This window comes from Vicia villosa, linkage group LG3 (genome assembly GCF_029867415.1).
Source record: "Vicia villosa cultivar HV-30 ecotype Madison, WI linkage group LG3, Vvil1.0, whole genome shotgun sequence".
In the NCBI taxonomy this organism is placed as follows: domain Eukaryota; kingdom Viridiplantae; phylum Streptophyta; class Magnoliopsida; order Fabales; family Fabaceae; genus Vicia; species Vicia villosa.
This window is the reverse complement of record NC_081182.1, coordinates 28,281,459-28,308,197: the sequence shown is the minus strand read 5'-3', so window position 1 is coordinate 28,308,197 and position 26,739 is coordinate 28,281,459. Positions and strand designations below refer to the sequence as shown.

The window sequence follows — 26,739 nt, the reverse complement described above, 5'->3', positions numbered from 1 at the left end:
CTAACCAAAATACCAAAAATATTGCCTTGTGCTTTTGTATGTTTGTGTTTTGCAGGTACCAAGTCAAAACATCCATCAAAAGGAGCATTTTTCAACATTTTCGATGTGGAAATCGATTTGCATAAGGTGTAAATCGATTTACACAACTGATTCTGCACCAGATTTTGCTTCTGCCATCAGTGCAAATCGATTTGCATAATGTGCAAATTGATTTACATAACTGTTTTTGCCCCAGATTTTGCCTTTTTCAGCAATGTAAATAGATTTGCATAAAGTGTAAATCGATTGCACCAGTGCGAATTTGGAAAAATGAAGGCAAATTTCAGATTTTGAAAGTGTTGACATCATTTGCAAGCATGGGAAGCATGACTTAGCTCTTGTATTTGATTACCTACATCATTTAATCATAAACCCTCATGAGATTGCATCAAGACCATTGGATCTCATTTTTGGCTCAAAATCCTTTTCCCAAGCCTAATTCTATTTTCCAATCCTAACTCCAAACCACAAAATTTCCCAAGCCTAAGTGATATAAATTGAGGAATTCCCCTCATCATTTTTCAAGCTTTGATAGCCAAGAAAGATTTGGTAAAATTCTAGATCCTTTCCATAATTCAAGATGTGATCCATTTTTGTTTATGTTTGATGCACCTTTGGTGCTACATTGATGAGTTTTGCTTGCTTACTTGATACATTTTCGTGCACAATTTGATCCAAGAGCACAAGGTGTTTGGTTATATGTTTAAACAAGTTTTCTTCTCTTGATTTGCTGTTTTTTTTTTGAAAACTGTGTTGTGCAAACCGATTTACATCTGGTGCAAATCGATTTACACAACTGAAAAAACTGCGCAGATTTGAAAACAAAGTTATGCAAATCGATTTACACGCTGTGCAAATCGATTTACATCTGAGCAGAATGTGTTTTTTGCCTTTTTTCATCTTCTACTCCATTCTTTTGATTTTTCTTTGAATCACAAAGTATGAGGCCTAATTTCTCTCTAATTTCAATGGACTTAGGGCGTCGATAGGATGTGAATCCAAATCCGCAATATTAAGTGATTGAAATTATGGATGAAAGGAGCTTTTGAATGTCGTTCCATCTTTTATTTCTTTTTCTTTTGATCGATGAAAGTTTTAACACCTTGAGAATTCTTATGGATTCTTGGTAAAGACTAGATCACTCCTTATTTTCTTTTCGTGCGGTATTGCTTTCAGAGAACGATCTATATATCGTTCCTCTCGCATGCATTAGCATATAAAGTTTTGACCGGCCTCGTTGTAGGGTGATTTCTATATAAATCACTTGGCGATCTACTTAACATAGCACAATATTTCGTGTCCCGAATAAAAAAGATCAAATATGGAAGAGAATTGTATGCGGTTGATTTATGACTTATGGAAGTTTATCGTGTAGTCGCTATGATTTTATCAAGCTTCTGATAAATGTCCATTGAATTTAAATCCGAGAACATCCTTCACTCACCATCGATCTTAATTAATAACTTTGATAACATACTTGACAAGTTTCAAGATGGTTATCTTTAACATCTAACAATTGACTTTAATTTCCGCAATTTATTATATTGATCTTTATATTTTGCTTTATGCTTTATCATTTCATCATATTTACATTCCGCTATTTTCTCTTTGTCCATTTGGACATTATGTTTATGCTTCTGCTATTTTTCTTTTGTCCACTTGGACCATACTTTACTTTAATGTTAAAACACTAATAAACAACAAAAATCTAAAAAAACGTTTAAGGCTCTCTTTTGGACTATTGGTTACTATCCCGAGCATTATGGAGACTTGGACTTATAGATTTAGTACCTCTGGACCCTTATCCTGTTGTTACTATGTCGTTATTATGTCTGTCTGGCATTGGATTGTTGTCTGTTTGTATATGCAGGTATTTCCTTAAAAGCCCTTGATGGTTAATTCCAAGGCATTGATATAAGGATTTTACTCGAAAACAGCCGTTACTCTGCCCAATTTTCGTCATAACTTTAATGTGCTTAATGCAAAGTGGTGCTAAAGATAATAAGTTCATCTGGATCCCCAAGTGGTAATGCTCCGGTTTAGTGTTAGTATTCCAAAGAATGGGAAATCTACCTTGACTAATAATGTCAAGTGTTGGCTTCTTCTTTGGTTAGACCGTTCTTTTCCTTAGCTTTTATTTTACGCATTAGGATAGTCTCTTCATCTCCTCCCCTTCTTTAATTTTCAAAATCTTCTCTCTTTTTACAAAACCTTCTTATGTTTGCAACCTTTTCAAAACCTTTCTTTAAAAATATCTTTTGCCCTTAGTGGCCTTTTTCTCCAAAAAGTTTAGACACGACTAATTGTCGAAACGAGTGGTTATACCCCACGATTTTGAAATTGATCGATATAATGAGATCTTTTCCGCGTGAGAGAGCTAGTGGCATACTCGTTGATTTTATCCGAGTTGGAGCCCTTCTTTCATTTGCGATGCAAAGAACTCGTTTGTTCTCATGCTCAAGATCAATGGCTGAGTATTTCTCTCCGACGACGATAAAATGTTTATTCGTTTTAAAACGTTTTCCCTTTAAGCGGAACTACATTAGCTCTGACTTCTCCATTGCATCGAGGAGGTATGTAGGCACAAGGCCTAATGTCTTGCCAAGCTTATTTTTAAAAATAAAATAAATCGTTTTTTAGCACCACGACACAGATTTTCAAAAAGGTTCATGTGGAGTACCACAGATATGAGGGGTGCTTAAAACCTTCCCCTTATATAATCAACACTCATACCTAAGATCTCTTCTTTTTGTTTTAAAAACAAACTTTGGGTTTTTTCCGTTCTTTTCCCTTTTCCTTTGGAAATGATAAAGCGCGGTGGCGACTTTCACTGAAATATTGAGTCGAGCCAAATAATGGCTTTGATCTCAGATTTTCCCCGCTACAGCGACATTCATAGGATTTAGAGATGAGAAGAGAATCGAGACAGGAAAATTAAAGTTAAACAGGCTTGAAGGGAATTAAGTAAAAAAACTAAATTAATTAACTATTAAACTAATTCTAAAATTAACTTAATGACTAATGGTAAATCTAAAATCAACAACTAATTCTAATTAATTTAATTGAAAGTTTTTGTTAAGACTTGATTAAGTAAAAACCTAAAGAACTAATGATTAAAAGTAATTAACCAATTAACACTTAATTAAATTCTAATTATTAACTAAATGATACAAAATTAGTCAAGACCTAATTATAATGATTATTTGTTAATTAATGGTTAGTATTAATTTTAGGGTTAATTAAAAGGTTAATTAGGTGTTAGTTAATTAATAATAAAAAACAAATAAAAATAAATAAGAGAAAAATAAAATTGGGCCTGGGGTTGTAAACCATAATAGGGGCGTTTGGATATCAGTGACTAGGCCCACGAAGAGAAAGTCCAGGCTGCCAAGATGAGCGCGAGATCTTGCGAGGCAAGGTCCTGAGAGCGTATCGTAGGGATCACCTATCTGCATCTTTAGATCTAAATGAGTAAACGTCCAAAGGCCTGGGTCTGAGGACGCATGGTATGTACGCGTGCGTCCGGTGCATTGGATCTGCATGATCATAGGAAAATAAAAGTGAAATAAAAATTCTGCAATAAGCATGAATCAAACTCACTCCCTTGGCCTTAAATCCCCTGAACGCGCTGCACTGCCAATCGATCCATGAAACATTAGTCATCAGCGAATGGAAACGAAAACAAAAAATAGCAAAAGTGGTTAATGGGTTTTAACTATCAGCGCTGGTCAAATGTGGGACCCTGTGCGTCTGACTAACAAATTGGAAGTGGAGAGAGAACATGGTAACATTGATCGTCCAACGCGTAGATGCCACACGTTGCGGTCAAAATTTCAATGCAACTATTCATCATCCCTTTCCTTCACAGCTGCGGAACTACCTGCGAATTTTGCTATGCAGATACCTGCGGATTTTGTTGTGAGTTCGTCCTCCTCCATGACAACAACTTGAAACCTGCGAAATCAAACGAAGACAAAAAAGATATCAGCCCAGATCCACTAATTAATATCCCCTGAGTTGATTGGTAATGTTAGTTTGGTATGAAACTCCATGTAAATATGAAAACAATGGACACCTTCGTGTGTTCCCTAACAATGGTGGATTGAGCCTCCTGCGTCAAAACTCTAAAACAGACGTTCCAAACACTACCAAATATCATCATAAACTCCAATATGTGGTTAGTTCTGATTTAAAAATGATAAAAAGCGATATCCAAGAATCAAAGTATGCATGAACATGGTGAGATTATTATGAGTATTTCACACGTTACACAGCCTATGCAATGATTCCACCTTACCCTTTATCGATCCAGAAGTATGTTTGGATGTATGGAAGGCCTTGAGTCTTGCTAAAATTCGGTCTTGCTCATGCCCTAATTTGCGTGAACTTCTTGAAGCATTGGTTAGGGTTTTTAGGCTGCCTCCTTCGTGTCCCCGTGTTATGAAAGTGTTTGGTATATATATGAGAATGAATTAGGGTTGAGACTTGGTTTGAGATTGACTTATTTGGTGACATGGAGATTAAAAAAGATTTTACATAAAATCTTTCTAAATTTGGTCACCAAGCTATTTTGTGCACATTTCTGATTCACTCTTAGCCATTGGATGATCTCCATATGATTGTATGATTATATAAAGAATCAAATCATACTTTATCATTAAATAATGATTTTATTTTGATTTATTTTGATTTTAATGAATAAATTCAAAACAAAAATAAATAAAAACCATAAAATAAGGATAAAATGGTTCATGGGCCCTTGATGAGCTCAAATCCACGTGGGTTACTTGAAATAATAGGCCCATTACTCAAAAAGTTAAAATTCTTCACTTTGCCCTTTTGCATTTTTTCTCAAAATCAACCAACTTGTACAAGCCACAACTCATTCAATATTTATCATATGGAGATGATCTAGGACTTTTTGGAAAGCCCAGGATGTCCTATACAAGCCACTTTGGAACCCTTTTTGCATTTGAGGATTTTATCTTGAAGATATGACTCATGACAAAAAATAGCTTTTTGCGAGCTTCTAGAAGGACCTGTAATGTTTTGGCTCATATCTCTCAAATGGTTCATTTATTGACTTTGGACCCAACATCAAAGTTGTAGAGAATTGAATTTCCTTGATAATGAGCTTTGGTTGATGAATTTATGATAAAGTATGAGAGACTTATGGCCAGTCAAAGTTGGGTTGACTTCTAGTCCAAAACCCTAGTTTAGCAACTTGTACTTTTATTGATTTCTGAGCTTTCCTTAATGAATCATGATCAAACATTGATCAAATGATGAATGTGACTTCAAAATATTGATGTTGACCATAAATCAAGACTTTTGACTGTATATTGACCACAGTTGACTTTTAGGTCAAACTAGTCGACTATTGATCATTTGAGCTTCTGACTGAGCAAACTTGTGAATCGGAGTTTGAAACATGGTATGAGGATCCTTGAGACATATGAGATGCTATGAAATCCACTTGAAGTATTAGAACTTGATTTTACCTTGAGAGAAGCAAAACCCTAATTTTTATATTGATTGTTTAGGGGAGGGTGAGCATGCCCAATTCTTGTGTAGCCTTGAGTATCTGATGACCATAGATGTCTGAGGAAATTACTTAGGCCAAGATACCTTAAAAAATGGTGGGAAAATTTTAGGGTATGACAACTGCCCCTGTTCAATCTTCTTAAACCTGAGGATGTAGATTGGCCTGTGTGCCTATCGGAATCTGAAGGTGGAAGATGATTGAACACTAGAATACCCAGGAATTTACCCTTGCTGAGATAGGGACTTTTGTAGGAGATGGGCTTAAATATGCCATCCGGATTTTGGGAGAACGTTGTCTAAGGTGGTCTTAAAGATACCATCCAGGTGTGGACAAAGAGTTGTCTAAAGCAGATGCTGAATCATACGCCTCAGTTGTATCTGGAAGGAGAGATTCATCAAAATGAAGTAATGTCCGTTGCACCCCAAAATTTGTCCTCTTTATTTGAGCTATAAGTTATTAACGACGTTTATTTCGTCATTAAAAAATTGAAAAGAACAATGAAGGGTTCTTGTGGTTTTAAGGAAGTGCGACGTGAAGAATGGTTTAAATAGTGGAAATACGAGAAAATTCACAAGTCCTATTTGGAAAGTGATATGAGCTGAATTCTCGCGTGGCCCCAACTTTTTTGACGACATCTACAACTTTCGTGTTTGGCTCGGAAGCCAGTTCTTTTAGGAAAGTGGTCGAATTGGCAAATTACTTGGATTTTTATAGAGAAAAAAGGTGTTGAATGTAGGGTTTCGGATCTCAGAAAATTCATATCTCATAATCCGCTAGTCGGATTTGCTCGAAAATTTAACTGGAGCTCTATGCCATTATTACCGAGATTTCATATGTTCGGACCGTCTACCAATTATGCACTGAAAATTCCCAGCATTTTGAAGAATGTCGTAATCTTTCGGTAAAAAGTGTGTTTTCGGGTATGTCGCGCCAAGTTTGAAAATTCATAACTTCTTCGATTTTTATCGTACGAAGTCCATTCCGATGGTATTCTTTCGAAAATTTCGTTTGCTTTGATTCTTCGACACACATGCTTGTTCAGATTTCGAGCCGAAGATGGAGTTTTGTCGAGTTCTTTGATCGGTACGCACAAAATTCTGCACAATTGCGCCAGATGAATCGGCGTTTCTCGTCATTCAAACGCGCGTAATTTCTTCATCTCTTATCGTCTTTGTCTTCTGTTTGTTCTTGCCTTTCTTTATGATTTTTTTTGTTACTTTGTGTTCTCTTGCAATTCTCTCGTTTTTCATCAATGAATTCTTGATCTTTCGTGTTCTTTTTTATTATTGACAAAAAGGGGGAGAAACATAAAATAATTTTGAATCATAACAGTTCACCAGGACGAAGCCTCAAACACTTTTTAACTTCAAATGTTTCTTAGTTGCTTTAAAAGAACATGAAGGTATTCGTAGTAAAAGGCTTCATTAGAACTTCCATAAAATATATCAGAAATTCCAGTTGAAGATAATATCTTATTCAGGGAAGTATTCTAAATTATCCGAGTACTTAACTCAGAGGGAGACTCTAATTTATTTACATTCTTATTTAATTATTCAAAATTAATGAGTTTTTGTCATCATCAAAAAGGGAGAGATGGTTATAACATAGTTTGGTTCTACATCTTTGAAATAGTTATGATGATAACAAACACATAATTTTAGATAAGAATAAATATGCACTGTAATCCTACGTTTTAAATTGCAGAAGTTGTGAAGTATGTAAAAGTGATTTCTCAGAAGTAGAAGACTGCATTGAGAGAAGCTTATAAGAAGAATATGTTCTAGACAGTGATTTCTCAGAAGCAGAAGGTTGTATTGAGAGAGGTTTACAAGAACAAGAAGTTCTGAAGATTTTGAAGGAAGTTTATAAGAACAAGAAGTTCCGAAGATTCTGGAGGAAGATTATAAGAACAAGAAGTTCTGAAGACAAACAAGAAAGTCCTCAAACTCTAATACAGAAAGCGCATCAAGCACCAAAGTTGCACTCAATACTCTGATGATCAGAAGATCAGAATAAATAGCATAATATTCAATGCAAGATTTCGTAACGGCTGGAAATTAAACTCAATGGACAAAATCTCTATCTTTAGAAATATACTTAAATCAAAATTATCAACTTCCAAATAAAGAACTCTTGTCTCTCAACGGATCTCCAAGCTCGTTATATATAAAGGAGTCATCACTCAAGAAAGAGTGGAACTTACGCACACACGAATTCAAATAGCTCTCGATTATTATTTCTATCATATTTTTATTTCATATAATATTTTTGTGCTATAAGTTGTGTACAAATAACGGTTGTGATATAGCTTATTAGAAGCAAACTTCTAGACACAGTAAAGCTGTAATAGCGTAAGAGTTACCTTGAAAAAACCGGATTGTGGTTGTTCTTGAGAAGGCTTAAACGGTTGTTTAAATGTTTGTAATCAAAGTTTTGATTAGTGGATTAAGACCTCGTAAGAGAGAGGCGAAATCACCTTAACAGGGTGGACTGGAGTTGTTTGAGTTCAAACGAACCAGGAGAACCAAATGTGTCCTTTATTTTAAATTTGTTTAAAAACCCAATCTAACCCCCCTTATTGTGTTTTTATTTTCTTCATTTTGAAGCCCTAACTAGTTGAACATGACACAACTCAATTCGATTTAACCCTGTTCGATTAACTTGCGATTCAGATGAGGCTGAACAAACCGGTGAACGAGCTAATTTGTGTTGAACCAGTCAATTCAATTTGGACTTTAAAACACTCTTTTAATGTACTTGTACCAAAAACATGATACTGTGGGAATAATTTATAAAGGGAAATTTCCTATAAATAGGCTGCTAATTCAGGTTTCTTCTTTTTTACAGGCTTATCAGGAACTGATAGGACATACTCGATAAGGATTCAACGAGTACTTTGCTAGTCGACTTCCAAGGCTCATGATTGAAGTGTACAAATTTATATGCAATTATTGCAAAGATGACGAATGTTTTCAAAGATATTTTAGAGATATTGATTATTGCTTTAACTATTATCCGATAGATAAGATGGCTTGATAGTTTATCAAATAGTAGCAAAGAACAGTTGTATGCATGCAAATTATGTAATGTTATATGTATATTATTACTATTGCTCTCCTTTTGACTTAACTTATTAGCGGAAAAATTTCCACCATTATCTCCTTCATCATCACCATCTATAGCACTAGTCACATTTTTCACTAATGTTCAAGTTATGTTATCTACAACCTCAATTGGTTTCCTTAATGTAATACGGTGAACTGACTTTTATATCGAAAATGTTGCGGTAAGCAAGAGTCGCCACCGACTTTTATTTTATCCAATAAGAAAGGCTAAAAGAACAGGAAAAGACCTTTTAAAAGATTTTGAGTTCGGGGGGTAAGTTATACAAAGGGAAGGTGTAAGGCACCCTTTGCATCCATGGTTTTCCATGGGCTCTTAATTGCTTAGCTCACTTTGTTTTCAAAATGTTTGAATTGTTTGAAAAGCGGGGTGTGAATAGAAAAAAGATTCGTTAAGGACTTTAGCTTGTAAATAAGCGTAGCCTTGTTTTGAAAGTATTTGAAAAAGAGTGGGAAAAGAGTTTGAATTTGAATTTGAAAAAGAGCAAGCAATTAATAGCAACTACCCTAAGTTTTAAAAAACGTTCTTTTAGCTTTTCAGGTGAAAGGGTCTATCCATACCATGAGAGGGCAGGAAGTCTTTCATTTGGATGTTTAAGGGTCATCGAGAATAATCGTTCGCCATAAGACTATCCCATGCCATAAAGAGGGCATATAGTCTAAGGGAAGGATAAAATAATCATTTAATATTTTAGGTATCATGCGAGGATACCTTAGCAATTGGGACAATTATTCTTTATAAGGCAGCCTCGAAGGAGTTTCAATAACTTTGAAGGCAACAGGCAACACTGCTTTAGGTATCCTCGGAATCGAGGGACTTGACTATTTTAAGGCATTATCAATAACGCAACAATAATAAGGCAACAAGGCAACCAGAGGGATTACCCTAAAGGTGAGTGGGTGCAACAATCATGTGTTAACTTCGATGACATTTATCTTGTAATTAGACGATCAACGTTCAATTCATGATTATCACTCCCTAAATTACTAACCACGCAGTTAAAATAAAATAAAAGCAGAAATAAAATTTCCTACGCTATTACAATAAACACCTGCGGGGATGGGGGAAATTAAAGCAGAAAAATAAAAGAGATGAATAATTAATTTATTATCTTGAACGCCTTGATCTTCCTCGAACCTTCGATTGACTCTGATCATTTTTTAGTTGGTAAGGCGCGTTGTCGGAGGATTTTGATTAAACCTGAAAAATTGAAGAAGAGAAAGGTAGAAAACTTTTTGTGGCAAATACAAGGCATTGATAATAAATAAAAGAGGAATTATGTAATTAAAAATAAAAATAAATATATAAAAAAGTTAGAAGACTTAGCTTTTGGTCGGGTGAAGCGTGTGACTGAAATATCTTTGATCAACCCTGAAAATTGGGCATAAAGAAAAAAAAAGCGTTAGTGTATTAAAGTTCTCAACAATTATAACGTGGCAGATCAAAAATTAAAACAGTAATAATTGAGGCACAAAAGGGTAAGGCAAAAACAAACCCTGAAAGGGGACAGAAGTCCATTATGGTTTAATAGAAAAAATATGTAAATAAAAACCTAGACTAAGGTTAATGTACAACACCTACCAATAACAGTGATTAGTGATCATGATAAAAAAATAGTTGACAAAAATAAAATAAGGATTTAGAACATTAAAATAATTACTTTATAAAAAAATTAATTATAAACCTAACCCTAATTAATTAAAATTACTTTTATATATAAAATATAAAAAAAAGAGGTTGAAAATCAAAAGAAATAGTTAAAATATTTTATATAAAAATAATTAAGTAAAAGGAAAAAAAAGATTTATGTAATAAATAAAATAAATAAAAAAGAATTAAGGGAACTTAGCTCTGATCCCGTGTGGACGCCTCCTGAGGGTGTATGGTATGCCTTCCGATATGACCTTGGGGCAAATACAAAATAGAGGAAGAACTGGGCGCGAAAATAAAACCCTTATCCCTTGATTTGGTCAAATACCAAAAAGTTTTGGCCAAAAAAGCAATTGGGTACCATCCACTTGGTCAATCCATAGAAAACCTGTTCATAAACCAACGCAATGTTACAGTTAAAAAAACAAATGAAAAAATAGAAAAGTGATTAAAAAAATATAAAAAAATATAAAAACCTGATTATAAATCAAATAAAATAAGAACACGAAACTACACATTTTTTTAGATTTTTTTGAAAATATGAAAATAGAAATTAAATCAAATAAAATAGTAAAAAGATGAATTTGCGATTTTGAGGGTCGAAATCCTTTAGAATTCTATTCTAAAGGAGTATTGTTCTACGATTTTTTTCTGAACTTTTGGAAAAAATTCGGAGCAAATCGAAACAGTAGTTTCAGAATTCGACTGATAGGCTAAAAAATTTATTACTGTGCTGCAACCGGAATTGATACCCTGAAGAAGGAGAAGTAGGAGAAAATATTTTTTGTGTTTGTGAGAAGAGAGAGAGTGAGAATAAGGGTTAGAATTGTTAGTCCCTAATGTACAAAAAAATATTAGTATTTATAAGAAAATATTAGGTTAAAAAACAATGGGCTTGGACTCTAAAAAGGATTTAATTAGTAATAAAAATAAAATTTTAATAACTATTAATTATAATACTAAATAATAATAATAGCTAACTAACTATAATATAATTAGAAATAAAAATATAAAACTAATAATAACTGAACTAAAATTATAATAATAATAATAATAATAATAATAATAAAAACATATATCTGATATAATATTTCTAAATCTTTAATATAATACTAATAACAAAACTAATGTTTAAAATAAAAAAAATAACTTCTAAAAACTATATATATTTTTTTGTAATTTTTGAATATATTTTACTGAAAGGACTATAAAAATTAAGATTTAAAGAAGAAAGATGTTTTAAACTTCCTGATAAAAAAGAACCTGGGACCTTTCGGTCGTACATCTTTTGCCCTCAAATTCTTACCGATTGCGCTACGTCAATTATTTGAAATAACAGGACATAGACAATTATAAGAGGACAAATTTTGGGGTATGACACCTAACAATTTCATTAAGTCTAAGAATATGTTTCCACAAAATAAACTGCAAAACCAATCATTATTTTTCTTATTACTCTCCATATACCATAATCCAAAGTTTATAAACTTTAAACATCCTAAGTGATTTTGCTCACATTGAGCATAAACAAGAACATTATTATCCATCCTTACATTCTTGTTTGCATTTGGGTCGTCGACATACTTTGCAACAACAACTTGGACAAAACCAGTTGACATACTTCGCAACAACAACTTGGACAATACCAATCATCTGCGGGAACTTGATCGGGTCCTAAATAACTAAGGTGGAATGAAGAAGGACATCGATCGCATAGAATTATGTTACCTTCAAGACCACAAACTAAACAAACACTGTTGTTATTTGTTTTAACATTTTCTTCAACAACAAAATGATCTTTATTTTGATCACGCATCGATTTAAGACTTGACTTAGTCATTGATTTTAAATTTTTTTAAGGGTTAATGAACTTTTTGGTCCCTCTAAATATTGCAGATTTCGTTTTTAGTCCCTCCAAAATTTTCCTTTAAGAAATCGTCCCTTCAAAATTTTTCGTCTAAACTATTGGTCCCTAACGTCAAATTTGCTAAAGATTAGCTACGACTTTAGCCACCGATTTGCTACGAAATTTGACGTTAGGGACCAATAGTTCGGAAGAAAAATTTTGAAGGGACGATTTCTTGAAGGAAAATTTTGGAGGGACTAAAAACGAAATTTGAAATATTTAAAGGGACGAAAAAGTTCATTAACCCTTTTTTTAATGACAAAACCAAAAGTAGATATAACATAATCTATAACAAATTTCATCTTCAACGCTGCTGAATCAAATACTCTCAAACTTCATCTTCAACCTCACATATCGTGTAATATTTAGTGAGTGTTAAGCTTAGATCTTAAGAGAAATATCACAGTTGTGATTATAGCTTTATAAGAAGCAGATTGTACTCTTGTAATATTCATTTTACATTTGATTGTAAAAGGTTCCTAGAGTGATCAAGTTGTGACCAGTATACTCTAGAAGACTTAGAAGTTGTCTAAGTGTTAATTTCCTAGAGTGATCAAGTTGTGATCAGTATACTCTAGAAGACTTAGAAGTTGACTAAGTGGAAAACCATTGTAATCAAGATTGATTAGTGGATTAAATCCTCAATTGATGTAAATCACTCTAAGGGGTGGACTGGAGTAGTTTCGTTAACAACGAATCAGGATAAAAATCATTGTACAATTGTTTTTATCTTAAGAGTTTTTAAAGTCACACTTATTTCAAACTTCTCATTTCTAAGTGTTTTTCTATCCTTCAAATATATGAGTTTTTTAATATATGAATATTAATGTTTGAGTTTATGAGACTAATAATTAATTTAAATTATTATCCGAACGCACCCAAGGACAATTTTGTCCATTCAATGGTGGGAGACACACATGATGGAGTGGAAAGAGAAATAAATGGGGTTTGGAGCTCCAATTGAAACCTTAGAGAAAATAAAGCCGGTTGAGATGATAAACCAAGCTCAATAAGCAGAAGTGGTCATCATCATTGAACACGATAATGTATTCCGTCGCCGTCCCCCACGGTGTTACGGTGCATAAGGGAAACAAGACCTCCGAATCAAAGATAGAATATGAAGAACTGGTATCGATCGGTTCGTTCTTGAAATCAATGAGGTTGGCAGATGAAAAGGAAGAAGAAGAATACGGGAGCAGGAGCTATACTCCCCTATCGCTCTTCTACACCAAAGGTAAATCTCGCAAAAATTATCTTCCACTATCTTTTTTCACCACCATTGTCCCCATGGATATGGATAATTCTCCAGTATTGTTCGGATCTTACGAGGAAGCATTGATGTCCGATGGAAGCAAGTCCTCCGTATCTGAATCAAAGATGTTTCTGATGGAGAAGGGTAACAAGTCCGAATCAAAGATGAGTCCGATGGAGAAGGGAAACAAGTCCGAATCAAAGATGAGTCTGATGGATAAAGGAAAGTCCTCCCAATCAAAGGTTAGCAGAAACAACTCTGATCCGATGGATCAGGGAGAGTCCTCCCAATCAAAGTTTATCAGAAACTCTATTCCCGACAAACTTGCTTTATCTATTCTTTCAAAATTGCCCATAAAATCATTGAAGCGCTTTGGATGCATACGCAAATCATGGTCCATTTTATTTGAAAACTCTGATTTCATGACCATGTACACCAATAGTTTCATATCTCATCACGTTTCTGATGACGATTATCATACATTTATTCTCTCAAATCATCATGCCACTGCTTACCATCTCACATCTGATTATCTTTACAACTCTGAATTCCATTTACTCAACAACACAGTCAAATTCAATTTGCCGCCTCCATTTCAACAGTCTGGCTGTCATAGGAGGATTCTCAACTCCGCGAGTGTTAAAGGCATTTTTTGTCTTCACCAAGAATATCCCATTAATCTCCAATATGTATTGTGGAATCCTGCTACCCAGGAATTCCTGGTCATTCCTCGTAGCCCCGCTGATCTTTTACAAGACTCTCAAAACAACCTCCATCTCAGCCACGCTTTTAATGGGTTTGGTTATGACCAACTTAGAGATGACTTTAAGGTTATTCAGTATATAACATTTGATTGTGAATGCGAGAGCTATCGTCCTCCGATAATAGAAAGTTATTTCGAGATATATAGTTTAAAAAGTAATTCATGGAGAACCATCGACATGAACAAAGATCCGTCTTCTATTTGGTCTCGTTGTCGATTGTTTGATACTCGCGGAGTTTATTTGGATGGAGCATGTCATTGGGTGATTTCCGACGGAACGTACCTTGCTGAAAAATCTCTCTTGTCATTTGACCTCAGTGATGAGGTGTTCCTTACAACACCCATTGGGGTTCAACCTCCTTTGCCATACAGTTATGATGAACGCTTGGCGGTGTTAAATGGATCAATTGCTTTAATATCAAATTATCACGATGATATTATTTTTCACATATATATTCTGGGTGAACTTGGTGTGGGTGAATCATGGATCAAACTATATATTTATGGTCCCTTTTCTTCCATTACATGGCCCCCTGTTGGATTTGGGAAGTCGGGATATATTTTCTTTCCAAAAAATGATTATGAACTGGCCTATGTTGATTTGAGCACCCAAAAAATTGAGGAGGTTGGTATTACTGGTGCAGAGTCTAGTTATTTTCAAGTCGGTCTTTACAAGGAAAGCCTTCTCTCGATTGGAGGATCAAGTAAATAGTTTTTTTTTCTTCTCTTGATAGACTTTTGTGATTTGCAAACTGATTGTGTTTTCTTTAATGAATGTGCTCCAATTTTACAATTATATATATATATATATCCCTTTTTGAGTTTCATTATATTCTGCTTGAAATATATATGCCACTATGTATAATACTGCTCTTTTGATTTTTTTTTTGTGTGCACATGATCCAACTCAGTTATGTATAGGTTTCATGCCTTAGTACTTGGGATGCTGATTTTAGCTGGTTTGATGGTTTACCCATAACCTTATTTGGCATTGAAAAACCGGTGAGTTTTAATTTGGGTTTTTAAAGATTGATCCAATTAGTCCAAAATTCTGACCCAACCAAACCCAAACCCACCTGTTTGTGGTGTATTTCAATTTTCAACCAGAGATTTGTGATTTTCTATTATCTTTCAATCTCAGTTGATTCACAACCATGTTCTACCTTCCCTTTGAAGGAATGACATAATCGCTAATCATGATTTGTAAATGCAAAGCTTTATGAAAAATTATCTAAATTATGAATTTTGACTAGATTGTGATTTCCACCATAAATGAATGGAATGAGAATGGAATAATGTACATGTTTAACAACAACTTGTTGCTATAGTTTGAGTTATTATGAAAGAAACTGCATGTAAATGTACTGAAGATTATGCCAGTAAATTTCCTCAGTAAGAGTTCCATCATCTTATTCTACATGATAGGATTTATATGCAAACTCGTAGTGGACTATTTGGTCTCTTTGTAATCATAAGCTTTTCATTCTATCGTCGATAAATGTGAAAGAGTTAGTATCTTTTTGGACTTTTTGAACTCTCTATCCTTCACGGATTGGCTTCAGAAGCCTATCATGAGAACCGTATCATGTGTCTGAGTCGATAGTAGATTGAGATTCCTGGCCTGGCCTCTGATACTCATTCCTTCAGACTCTAGTCTGCTTTTGGTGGCTCTGATGTCTGAGCTCTAGTTTGGTCCTGTTTGAGTGGCGTGACTTGGTGTGGAGCTTGCTATATTTCTCCCATTTTTGTTTGTTGTGGTTTTATTTCGGATCTGTTTTGTTCTGTTTATTTGTCTGTTTCCTGTTTTGTTGCTGGCTTGGCACTCCTTGTGCCATTGACTCATTGTATTTGTATTTGTGAGCTTTCGTCTTATTTAATTGTATATATTATTTGACCATTCAAAAAAATAAAACAATAAATTCATAATCATGGAGTTATGTTCTGTATGCTATTTGACTTAAGGACTTGTTTAGGTTGACTTATATCTATTAGTATAAACACTTGTGAAGCTGTTTGGGAATGACATAAGCTGTTTTCAATTATTTTTATAAGCTCTCCATGATAGCTTCTGAAAACAACTTATTAGCTTATATGAAACTAGGTTGATTTCATTCTATTTTTAATAACTTATAATAGATAAGTACTAATATGATGAGGTCTTATGCTATAAGTGCTTAATTAAGTTGTATATCCAAACAAGGTCTTGTTTTGTGTTTGCTATGTAGCACCGTCACCTCTCTGAAACAAGGCGTGTCTCTGTCAGTGTCGGACACCTGCACCGACACTTGTGATTACATTTAATTTATTCATTTTTTTTTCAAATTAGTATTAGTGTCGAGGTCGTGTTCGGGGTGTCCGTGCTTCATAGTGTGTTTGTAACTCATCATTTGCTGTTACTGAGTTTGAGTTTGAGTGGAGAGTCATGAAAGATGCTTGTTGTGACGTCTGTTATGTTGACTTTTCTTCAATAGTATGATCACTAAGTTTTGTGGATTCTTGAAACCTGTAGAGGCTCAAGGAATCTCTTGTTGATTATTTTGCTGCTACACCTATTGTGTCTAAAGATGGAGCTGTTATACTTGGATCCAAACGGAGCACTGTATTTGAAGTCGATGCTAAAACTGGAAAGCTGCTTAGAAGTTATGGTGCTGCTGATTTTCATACTGTTGTCGGTGCAAACAATAATGAGCTTGCTGATCCAACAAAGCTCAATTTACCGGAGTTCTTGCTTCAGATGGTTAGGACCGATTTTTTTTTACAATCTGTGGGTCCTGGTTCAGGAATAGTGTTGTGGACTATGTCAGTAGCTGAATTTGAGGTCGTGCTATTTTGTAAATATAATGAAAATCCTACCTTTGAGGGATCACTTGATGCAGAAGGTGAGTATGCTTCTGTTGTTGACAGTGGCTTGGATTTTTTTATGCCGTATACTTGTCCTGACAGTAAACTCAGAGAAGTCTATCGCCAGCGAAAGAATTTTCTGTTTGAACCTGCTAACTTTGAAAGATTATCTGATATGTTGTACCACATCAAACTTTTAAGAAATAACCTGTTTGTGTCATGTGTAAGTGAAAAAGAAAGCAAAGTTAGTATGTGTTATATTTTCCAACCATATATCACAACTTAAACCATTTTTGTGCATGTTTGGAAATAAATCTACCCACTGCCACCTCACACTTCAATGTGTCTTTCAATAGCATTTTAAGGTGAAATTTAAAAGTTACAAATTGTAGCTTCTAATGGACTAGCGTTTATAAAGCATCCACCCTACAAACAAACATAGGCAGGCAGGCAATGTCAAATATTTCTGAGCATTGAGATGGCCATTTGATTTAAACTTGTCATCGAGTAGAGTATAAGACATTTTTTATATATGTTTTTTTTCTTTCCAACATGCATAAATTCCAAATTATGATGCAACATATTAGACTCCCAATATGAAAGCTCAAATAATACGTTTCTTTTGTCCCAATGTTTAATTTCTTGTCTAGTTCCCCCATCAAACATTGGTCCTATTCCATATTTGTTATTAATATTTTCCACTTGTTTTAAAATGTCAGATCCCGAGAAATTTAATGGTGGATTCCTTTCCTCTAAACATATTATTCATAGTTTAAAAACATTGGTGGCTCATACAAAAACACTTTTTTACTATTGCCTTTATGTTGAATTAAATTTTTTTCCAAATAATATATCAAGTACTCATGTTAACAAAATGATTAAAATCATCACTTGCATTGCAAGTTCAAAGCAAACATTTGTGTTTCTGAAGAAAATTCAAAATGTATCCATTTAAATTTCTTACACACCTCACCATCCTTAGGAAGTTAGGATGCCTTATTTACTCGTTTATATCATTCACCAAATCATTCCACCACATATCTCAACTCAAGAGTCACCTTGGTTTTAACAGAAAGTAGCACAAAACCTTTGTTGTTGTTTTTTTTTTTTTTAACTCAATCTAGATGTTCCACAATGCATGCATTTTTGTAAATTATTTTCATTTTCTACAAAACACAACATACATTTATTTGGACACATATCTATCTTGTTATTAATATGGAAAATATTAATAGCAAAGATGGAATAGGACCAATTTAATCTAATCTGATTAAATTGGATTTTGGTTTTCAAGAAAATATGTTAAAGAATAAAATGAAGAGTATTTCTTACAAATTAATTTTTTGAGTGATAAAGTTGAGTTGTCTATAGCCTTAAAGTACTACAAAATGATATTAATCGACTTTTATGTTGTAATATAATATTATAAATATAATATGAGTCATGTTAACGAGTGCTCCAAAAATACTGATTTATGATTTCAAATATAGAAAATACTCTTTAAATAAATCAATTATTTAAACTTGCAATACATTGAATACATGTGTTTTCAAGTAAAACATATCTTTTATTTTTTACGATAGTCAATAATTTTAATTTTCATTACATTTAATAAAACTATTTAATAAATAAAATATACCATATTAAATTCTTACGTTAGCATTACCCATATACTATATTATCTATTTAAGTGCTAATATAATTAATTGCTGTTCAAGCAGGTTGAAGTAAAAAAATTGAACTCATTTGCATCAATTAGTAGAGCTATTGATTTTGAAATCTCAAGGAAGGTACAACTTCATAGTCAAGGTCAAGAAGATCAGATAATACAGAAAACTCGGCTTGTACAGAAAACTCGGCTTGGGAAGAAGGTTATCAAGTTAGTACGAAATTGTAATATTGTTGTTGTTTTCAATCTATTCTAGAAGTTATAGTAGATACAAGATAGCTTTCTTTTGGCTCATTCTTTTTATCTTAGAGAATAGTAACTTTGTTATTCTGTTTAGAGAACAATTACCATATATAATTTTTATGGTTATTGTTTCGAAAAAAGTTATCATTTTTATCATCGTTAGTCTCTGTGTTAATGTTTTTTTATTCTGATTCGTGTTTGTGTTAACAAGATTTGATAGAAGGAAAGTGAGTTACTATGTATTTTTGAATAATATGTTTTTGATTTGCTGATTTTTACAGCGGTGTGCGGTTTTTTTAACTATTATCTGTGTGAAAAATTTGAGTTATTACGAGTTATTAAGCATATTAATCATACAAGTTCTAGACTTTTTACTTTTGCTAAAATAGATTGCACATCCTCAAGGAATTCTTAATTTTTTGTTTGACAGAAAAGAAGCTGAAAATATTATAATACATGTAAGTGATCAATTAATCAAACTTCATTGTATTGTTTATAAGTTGTCTCCTAAAAAGAAATTGACCCTTTTTTCTTTAATTTAAGAAAAAAACTATTGCAGGTTATACTAAAGTCACCAATAATTATATTTGAAGGTTATTTTATGATATTATATGTAATGTTCTTTAAGTTTTGTTTGGATACATTGTTTGTGGCTTTAATCTATTGCATTTCTATAACTAATTTTAGTGGAATAAATGGAGAGTGTTGAGCCAACCTCTATGCATATCAAGGACAAGATTCTACTTTGTTTTCCAAATGCATATTCATAACCATGTTTTGTTGAAAATTCTTCCACTAATGTCATCGTATATTAAGGGTGTATTTTATTCGAGGTAGATAAAGGGAAGAGATAATTTTAATTAATTGTTTTTTATTCAAATTTTATGCAGGGAGGAGAACAAAACCCCTCCAAAATACACTTTTTGCGTCCTCCAAATAGGGGGAATTTGAAAGGGAAGGGAGGGAATATGAACTTTGATATTTTAATATTTTAAAATTATTTATTTTCTTTTGTACTACTGATTCTTTTTTTTTTTTTTTAATTTTCTACGTTACTTCCATCAATTTATTATAATTGTTCACCACCTTTAAATTAATTTAATGTTTTTTATTATTGAATATAAATTATATATAATATTTAATAATATAAATATTTTGTTATTTAATATAAGTTATATAAATTATATATATATATATATATATATATATATATATATATATATATATATATATATATATATATATATATATATATATATATATTATGTTTATGTTATTTAATAAGTTATTTTATGTTATTATTCATCACAATTTAAAAATTGTTATAAACGCATAGTTTAATTTGTGTCGGAGAAATATATTTTTAATGAAGCGTATTCAATTTTTTAACATTATATAATAAGTTGTAATTTTTTTAATCACTCAACACTATAAATTTTTTATTTAATTATTTATGCATATGTTATTACAAACAAATATTTGTGAATTTTTTAATTTTTAAATATTATATAATTTATATAAGATCATAAGGATAGAGATGTAATTTGTTAAAAATCTCTCCTTTCTCCTTATGAACCAGATATATTTTTCATTAAAATTTCACTCTTCCCCTCCTCTCCCATCTTTTGAACCGAACATATATATATATATATATATATATATATATATATATATATATATATATATATATATATATATATATATATATATATAAAATTAAAAAAATCTCTCATCTCTTCTCCCCCCCTCCCCTCCCCTTCATTAAAATCCCTCCCCTTCCCTTCATTTGAATCAAACAAACCTTAATGTCCTCTCCAACAATGTTGAGTATTGACTTTATGAGAAAATTAATACATGTAAAAAAAATTATAGATTTTTTTCTTCCAAATAATATATCAAGTACTCATGTTAGCAAAATGATTAAAATTATCACTTGCAAGTCCAAAGCAAACATTTGTGTTTGTGAAGAAAATTCAAAATGTATCCATTTAAATTTCTTACAAACCTCACCCCATTCTTAGGATGCCTAATTTACTCGTTTATATCATTCACCAAAGCATTCCATCCATATCTCAAGAATACACGTGAATAACCTTTATGACCTTGGTTTTAACCGGAAGTAACGCAAAAAGCGCAAAACATTTGTTGTTGATTACTTGTTTTTAGATTTAATTTAGATGTTCCACGATGCATGTGTCATACCTTAAATTTGACCCACTAAGAATTGTCCCTTCTTATTTATTTTTATTGGCACATCATTTAAAATGCGTATGTATTAAAATATATATGTATATAAGTGTGATCAAGATTATAAAATAGGTGTGTACTTCAAATCAATCTCTTAGGCTTACGTTTAGCATCCATAAGATGTGAGGTCATTAGATTTATTAGATTAAATGAGGGTATGCATTAAGTAAAAGTGTGTATTTAATTGGGCTTATTATTCATGAAATTCCCCTGTTTTTCTATTTTTCTCAAATTCCCCTGTTTTGTTAAACTTACCAACTTTCTCATTATTACTAATGGACTCTAATTAACACCTCTCGTTTACTAACTCTAATTCTAAGTTAGGCCCAATTACTAATAATCTCTCTAAATCATTACTACTAATTCCTACTAAAATAACATAAAACCAATTAATCACATAATTAACATATAAATCACACGACACACAATAAAATAAATAATTAAACTAAAAATGAGCGTTACAGGTTGTCTGTCCCAACACGCGTTGGTAAGTCGAGAGAGGGCTAGACAAACGATATCATAGGTCAAGTCTACCTCGTTTGGTGGATCCTCTCCCACTTTCCTCGCATAACCAACTTTGAACATGTGGAGAACTAAAATGAGGATTGACCACATGCTTGCCAACATAACCCTCTCAGAGGGAATAACGAGATCGAGCTATTTCGAGTGTATCTGATCGTCATGAGCAGATGACATTGATTTATGCCCGTACGATGATCACCAGGAGACGCGTCTGTTCGACCTTATACTCTAGATGGCTAGCTTGTGTGACGGGTCTGGTGTATATGTATATGCTCGAGTGAGTGATGCGCTAGTTTAGGTATTTGCAGCTTATTCAGAGACACCCCTCGATGTCTGCTTTGGACATAATGGTACGTAGAGATCGTGGTGCCATCCTTCAAGATTTCGAGAGTCGTCTGGTACAAGAGGACTATCAAATGGTGTTAGCTACACGTTAGTGTTCTTATGTAGACGAGTACATCACATGGTTCTATAGGGTGTGACGTCCATCAAGCGCTTCTGGAGATCCACCTTGGTTATCTCATTATGAGATACTTGAGAATGAGTATGCTAGGGATGATCACGCCATTGATGTGTTGTCGGTCTGTTGGACTATTGTGGATCTTGTGACATCGGGTATAGAGTTTGGCTATTTTAAGAGAAGGGGCAGTGGTACAGTGAACATCGCACATGCCATTATTGTCGAGGCATGGAATGCCTTGCATTACAGGAGACAAAGGAGAAACTAGAGTTAGACACACACAATAGTTTACGTGATTTATTTGTATTTGTATTATTTCATGTACTTTAGGAACAATTTATGTATGGTTACTATTTTTAACTTAATTAACTAATGTATGTATGTTAATGTTTGAGTCAGATTATGATGCTAATAACTAGTTTTAATTAATATCTGAACGCACCTAAGGACAATTTTGTCCATTTAATGGTGGGAGACACACCCGATGGGGTGGAAAGATAAAAAAATTCTTAGGTAGACACAGATGTAAGAAATTCTTCTTATTGATTATTCCTAAAGAGAATATATCAATTCACCCTTTAATACTTTTAGCCATCTGGCAAAATTTCATTTATGCCCCTTATTTCCAGAGATATACATCATGAAGCACATTTTAGCCAAATTTTAGGTTTTTTCGAAGGTGCATCTACGTAAATAGTTTAAAATGGTAAACGTTGAAATTTTTTCATAATAATTCAGTTAAAAAAAAGTTTCGTATATACACCTATAAAATAAATTAAAAAAATTTCATAATAATTAAGTTATAAGAAGGTTCCGTAAATACAGAGATGACATATTATCTTTCTAAATATATGGACATAGCATCCTTTACATGAAAAAAATTATGAAAAGATATTCAAATTGATAGATAATGGGCCTGGTAGGAAAAAGAACTAAATGGGGTTTTGGAGAGAAAATAAAGCAAAAGCCGTTATGATGATAAACCAAGCTCAATCAGCAGAAATGGTCACCATCATTCAACACGATGATGTATTCCGTCGCCGTCCCCCACGGCGTTACGATGCATAAGGGAAACAAGACCTCCGAATCAAAGATAGAATATGAAGAACTGGTATCGATCGGTTCGTTCTTGAAATCAATGAGGTTGGCAGATGAAAAGGAAGAAGAAGAATACGGGAGCAGGAGCTATACTCCCCTATCGCTCTTCTACACCAAAGGTAAATCTCGCAAAAATTATCTTCCACTATCTTTCTTCACCACCATTGTCCCCATGGATATGGATAATTCTCCAGTATTGTTCGGATCTTACGAGGAAGCATTGATGTCCGATGGAAGCAAGTCCTCCGTATCTGAATCAAAGATGGGTCCGATGGAGAAGGGAAACAAATCTGAATCAAAGATGTTTCTGACGGAGAATGGAAACAAGTCCGAATCAAAGATGGATCCGATGGAGAATGGAAACAAGTCCGAATCAAAGATGGGTCCGATGGAGAAGGGAAACAAGTCCTCCCAATCAAAGATGTTTCTGATGGAGAAGGGTAACAAGTCCGAATCAAAGATGAGTCCGATGGAGAAGGGAAACAAGTCCGAATCAAAGATGAGTCCGATGGAAAAGGGAAACAAGTCCTCCCAATCAAAGATGTTTCTGATGGAGAAGGGTAACAAGTCCGAATCAAAGATGAGTCCGATGGAGAAGGGAAACAAGTCCGAATCAAAGATGAGTCTGATGGATAAAGGAAAGTCCTCCCAATCAAAGGTTAGCAGAAACAACTCTGATCCGATGGATCAGGGAGAGTCCTCCCAATCAAAGTTTATCAGAAACTCTATTCCCGACAAACTTGCTTTATCTATTCTTTCAAAATTGCCCATAAAATCATTGAAGCGCTTTGGATGCATACGCAAATCATGGTCCATTTTATTTGAAAACTCTGATTTCATGACCATGTACACCAATAGTTTCATATCTCATCACGTTTCTGATGACGATTATCATACATTTATTCTCTCAAATCATCATGCCACTGCTTACCATCTCACATCTGATTATCTTTACAACTCTGAATTCCATTTACTCAACAACACAGTCAAATTCAATTTGCCGCCTCCATTTCAACAGTCTGGCTGTCATAGGAGGATTCTCAACTCCGCGAGTGTTAAAGGCATTTTTTGTCTTCACCAAGAATATCCCATTAATCTCCAATATGTATTGTGGAATCCTGCTACCCAGGAATTCCTGGTCATTCCTCGTAGCCCCGCTGATCTTTTACAAGACTCTCAAAACAACCTCCATCTCAGCCACGCTTTTAATGGGTTTGGTTATGACCAACTTAGAGATGACTTTAAGGTTATTCAGTATATAACATTTGATTGTGAATGCGAGAGCTATCGTCCTCCGATAATAGAAAGTTATTTCGAGATATATAGTTTAAAAAGTAATTCATGGAGAACCATCGACATGAACAAAGGTCCGTCGTCTTCTATTTGGTCTCGTTGTCGATTGTTTGATACTCGCGGAGTTTATTTGGATGGAGCATGTCATTGGGTGATTTCCGACGGAGAGGACCTTGCTGAAAAATCTCTCTTGTCATTTGACCTCAGTGATGAGGTGTTCCTTACAACACCCATTGGGGTTCAACCTCCTTTGCCATACAGTTATGATGAACGCTTGGCGGTGTTAAATGGATCAATTGCTTTAATATCAAATTATCACGATGATATTATTTTTCACATATATATTCTGGGTGAACTTGGTGTGGGTGAATCCTGGATCAAACTATATATTTATGGTCCCTTTTCTTCCATTACATGGCCCCCTGTTGGATTTGGGAAGTCGGGATATATTTTCTTTCCAAATAATGATTATGAACTGGCCTATGTTGATTTGAGCACCCAAAAAATTGAAGAGGTTGGTATTACTGGTGCAGAGGCTAGTTATTTTCAAGTCGGTCTTTACAAGGAAAGCCTTCTCTCGATTGGAGGATCAAGTAAATAGTTTTTTTTTTTCCTTCTCTTGATAGAGTTTTGTGATTTGCAAACTGATTGTGTTTTCTTTAATGAATGTGCTCCAATTTTACAATTATATATCCCTTTTTGAGTTTCATTATATTCTGCTTGAAATATATATGCCACTATGTATAATATTGCTCTTTTGATATTTTAACTGGTTTGATGGCCTATGTGTGAATCCCCAAAAGTGCAAGATCTTCTATAGTGGTATTGAGGAAGAGGTGTGTAACAGAATTCAAGAGATTACGGCTTTTGGAAGAGGCTCACTCCCTGTCAGGTATCTTGGAGTTCCTCTTGCTAGCAAAAAGCTTAGCACTATTCACTATCTACCTCTGATTGATAAAATACTGAGTAGAATTAATCACTGGTCTTCCAAATTACTTAGCATTGCTGGCAGGATTTTACTGGTTAAAAGCATTTTCCTTGCTATAACTCAGTACTGGATGATGTGCTTCCCCATCCCAAAGCATGTGATTCATAAAATAGAGGCTATATGTCGTGCTTTTGTCTGGACAGGTACTGAAAAAAGCCGAAAGAGTCCCATAGCCTGGTCTCGTGTGTGCAGTCCCATTAAATATGGTGGCATGAACCTGATAAACATGGAGGTTTGGTGTAATATTGCCATGTTGAGATGTCTTTGGAATCTGAGTACTAAGAGGGACAGTCTTTGGGTGAAATGGGTTCATTCCTATTTTATTAAGCAAGCTGATATCTGGAATGCTACTCTACCTAGCACTGCATCCTGGATATTAAAAGAGATCATGGCCCGGAGAGAAGATGTACAGGCTCATAGGCAATATTGGAGTGAGATGGAAAATCAGGGAAGATTTACCATGAAGAAGCTATATGATAAAGTCTTGAAGGAGGATGTGGAGGTGACTTGGAGCCATATGATCCAGCACAATGCTGCCAGACCCAGGGCAGTTATTTTCTTATGGATTGTTTGCCATAATCGACTTGCAACCAAGTGTAGATTGAAGAGACTTGGGATGTTGCAAGATGACATTTGCAGCCTTTGTAAGAATGGAGTGGAAGATACCAATCATTTGCTGATTGATTGTTGCGTGACCAAGCATATATGGCAGGATATCTTACTCTGGTTAGAGGTGCAACACCTGCCTGTTCAGTGGCAGGATGAGATTGATTGGATTAGCAAGCACTCTAGAGGTAAAAGCTTCCGATCCCATGTGCTGAAAATAGCTATAGCTGAGACCATTTACAGTATTTGGCAATATCGTAATGGTAGGATTTTTGGAACTGAAACACAAGAAGATACTAGCTTAGTTGTGAGTAGAATTATAGATACAATAGTGTTTAGAACTTGGCTTAAAACCAAGTATAGGAAGCACATAGCTTTGCTTATGATGTGATTGTCCTTATATGGAGGGACTAGTTTGATATTGTACACATATTTTTTGATATAATATATATTCTTTTCTTTCAAAAAAAAAAATTTGGGTTTAAGTCCAATAT

The 26,739-nt window shown here is 33.8% G+C and overlaps 2 protein-coding genes across 5 annotated transcripts; both read left to right on the top strand.

Moving 5' to 3' along the window:
* The first annotated feature begins 13,198 nt into the window (after positions 1-13,198).
* LOC131660799 (F-box/kelch-repeat protein At3g06240-like) lies at positions 13,199-17,387 on the top strand. 3 transcript variants are annotated; one of them, XR_009301027.1, is made up of 3 exons: positions 13,199-14,982; positions 15,200-15,280; positions 16,788-17,387. XR_009301027.1 is itself a non-coding variant. In XM_058930128.1 (3 exons), the coding sequence occupies exons 1-2, from the start codon at positions 13,308-13,310 to the stop codon at positions 15,255-15,257; spliced, it is 1,743 nt and encodes a 580-aa protein (XP_058786111.1). In that variant the 5' UTR covers positions 13,199-13,307; the 3' UTR covers positions 15,258-15,280; positions 16,788-17,387. The 3 variants fall into 3 exon arrangements, 2 of the variants coding, with proteins under 2 accessions (XP_058786111.1, XP_058786112.1); XM_058930128.1 differs by having other exon boundaries at positions 15,190-15,280; XM_058930129.1 differs by lacking the exon at positions 15,200-15,280 and having other exon boundaries at positions 13,200-14,982.
* Positions 17,388-23,148: 5,761 nt separating this feature from the next.
* LOC131660798 (F-box/kelch-repeat protein At3g06240-like) lies at positions 23,149-25,917 on the top strand. Of its 2 annotated transcripts, XR_009301026.1 has the most exons (3): positions 23,149-25,244; positions 25,455-25,543; positions 25,783-25,917. XR_009301026.1 is itself a non-coding variant. In XM_058930127.1 (2 exons), the coding sequence occupies exons 1-2, from the start codon at positions 23,285-23,287 to the stop codon at positions 25,469-25,471; spliced, it is 1,977 nt and encodes a 658-aa protein (XP_058786110.1). In that variant the 5' UTR covers positions 23,149-23,284; the 3' UTR covers positions 25,472-25,569. The 2 variants fall into 2 exon arrangements, 1 of the variants encoding a protein (XP_058786110.1); XM_058930127.1 differs by lacking the exon at positions 25,783-25,917 and having other exon boundaries at positions 25,455-25,569.
* Positions 25,918-26,739: the final 822 nt, after the last annotated feature.

What these genes read in the sequence shown, in the direction of transcription:
- LOC131660798 (XM_058930127.1), top strand. Translation starts at nt 23,285, where the DNA reads ATGATGTATTCCGTCGCCGTCCCCCACGGCGTTACGATGCATAAGGGA.
- LOC131660799 (XM_058930128.1), top strand. Translation starts at nt 13,308, where the DNA reads ATGTATTCCGTCGCCGTCCCCCACGGTGTTACGGTGCATAAGGGAAAC. An exon ending in TCTCTCGATTGGAGGATCAA is followed by an intron (nt 14,983 to 15,189) that starts GTAAATAGTTTT and finishes GATCCAACTCAG; the next exon opens with TTATGTATAGGTTTCATGCC.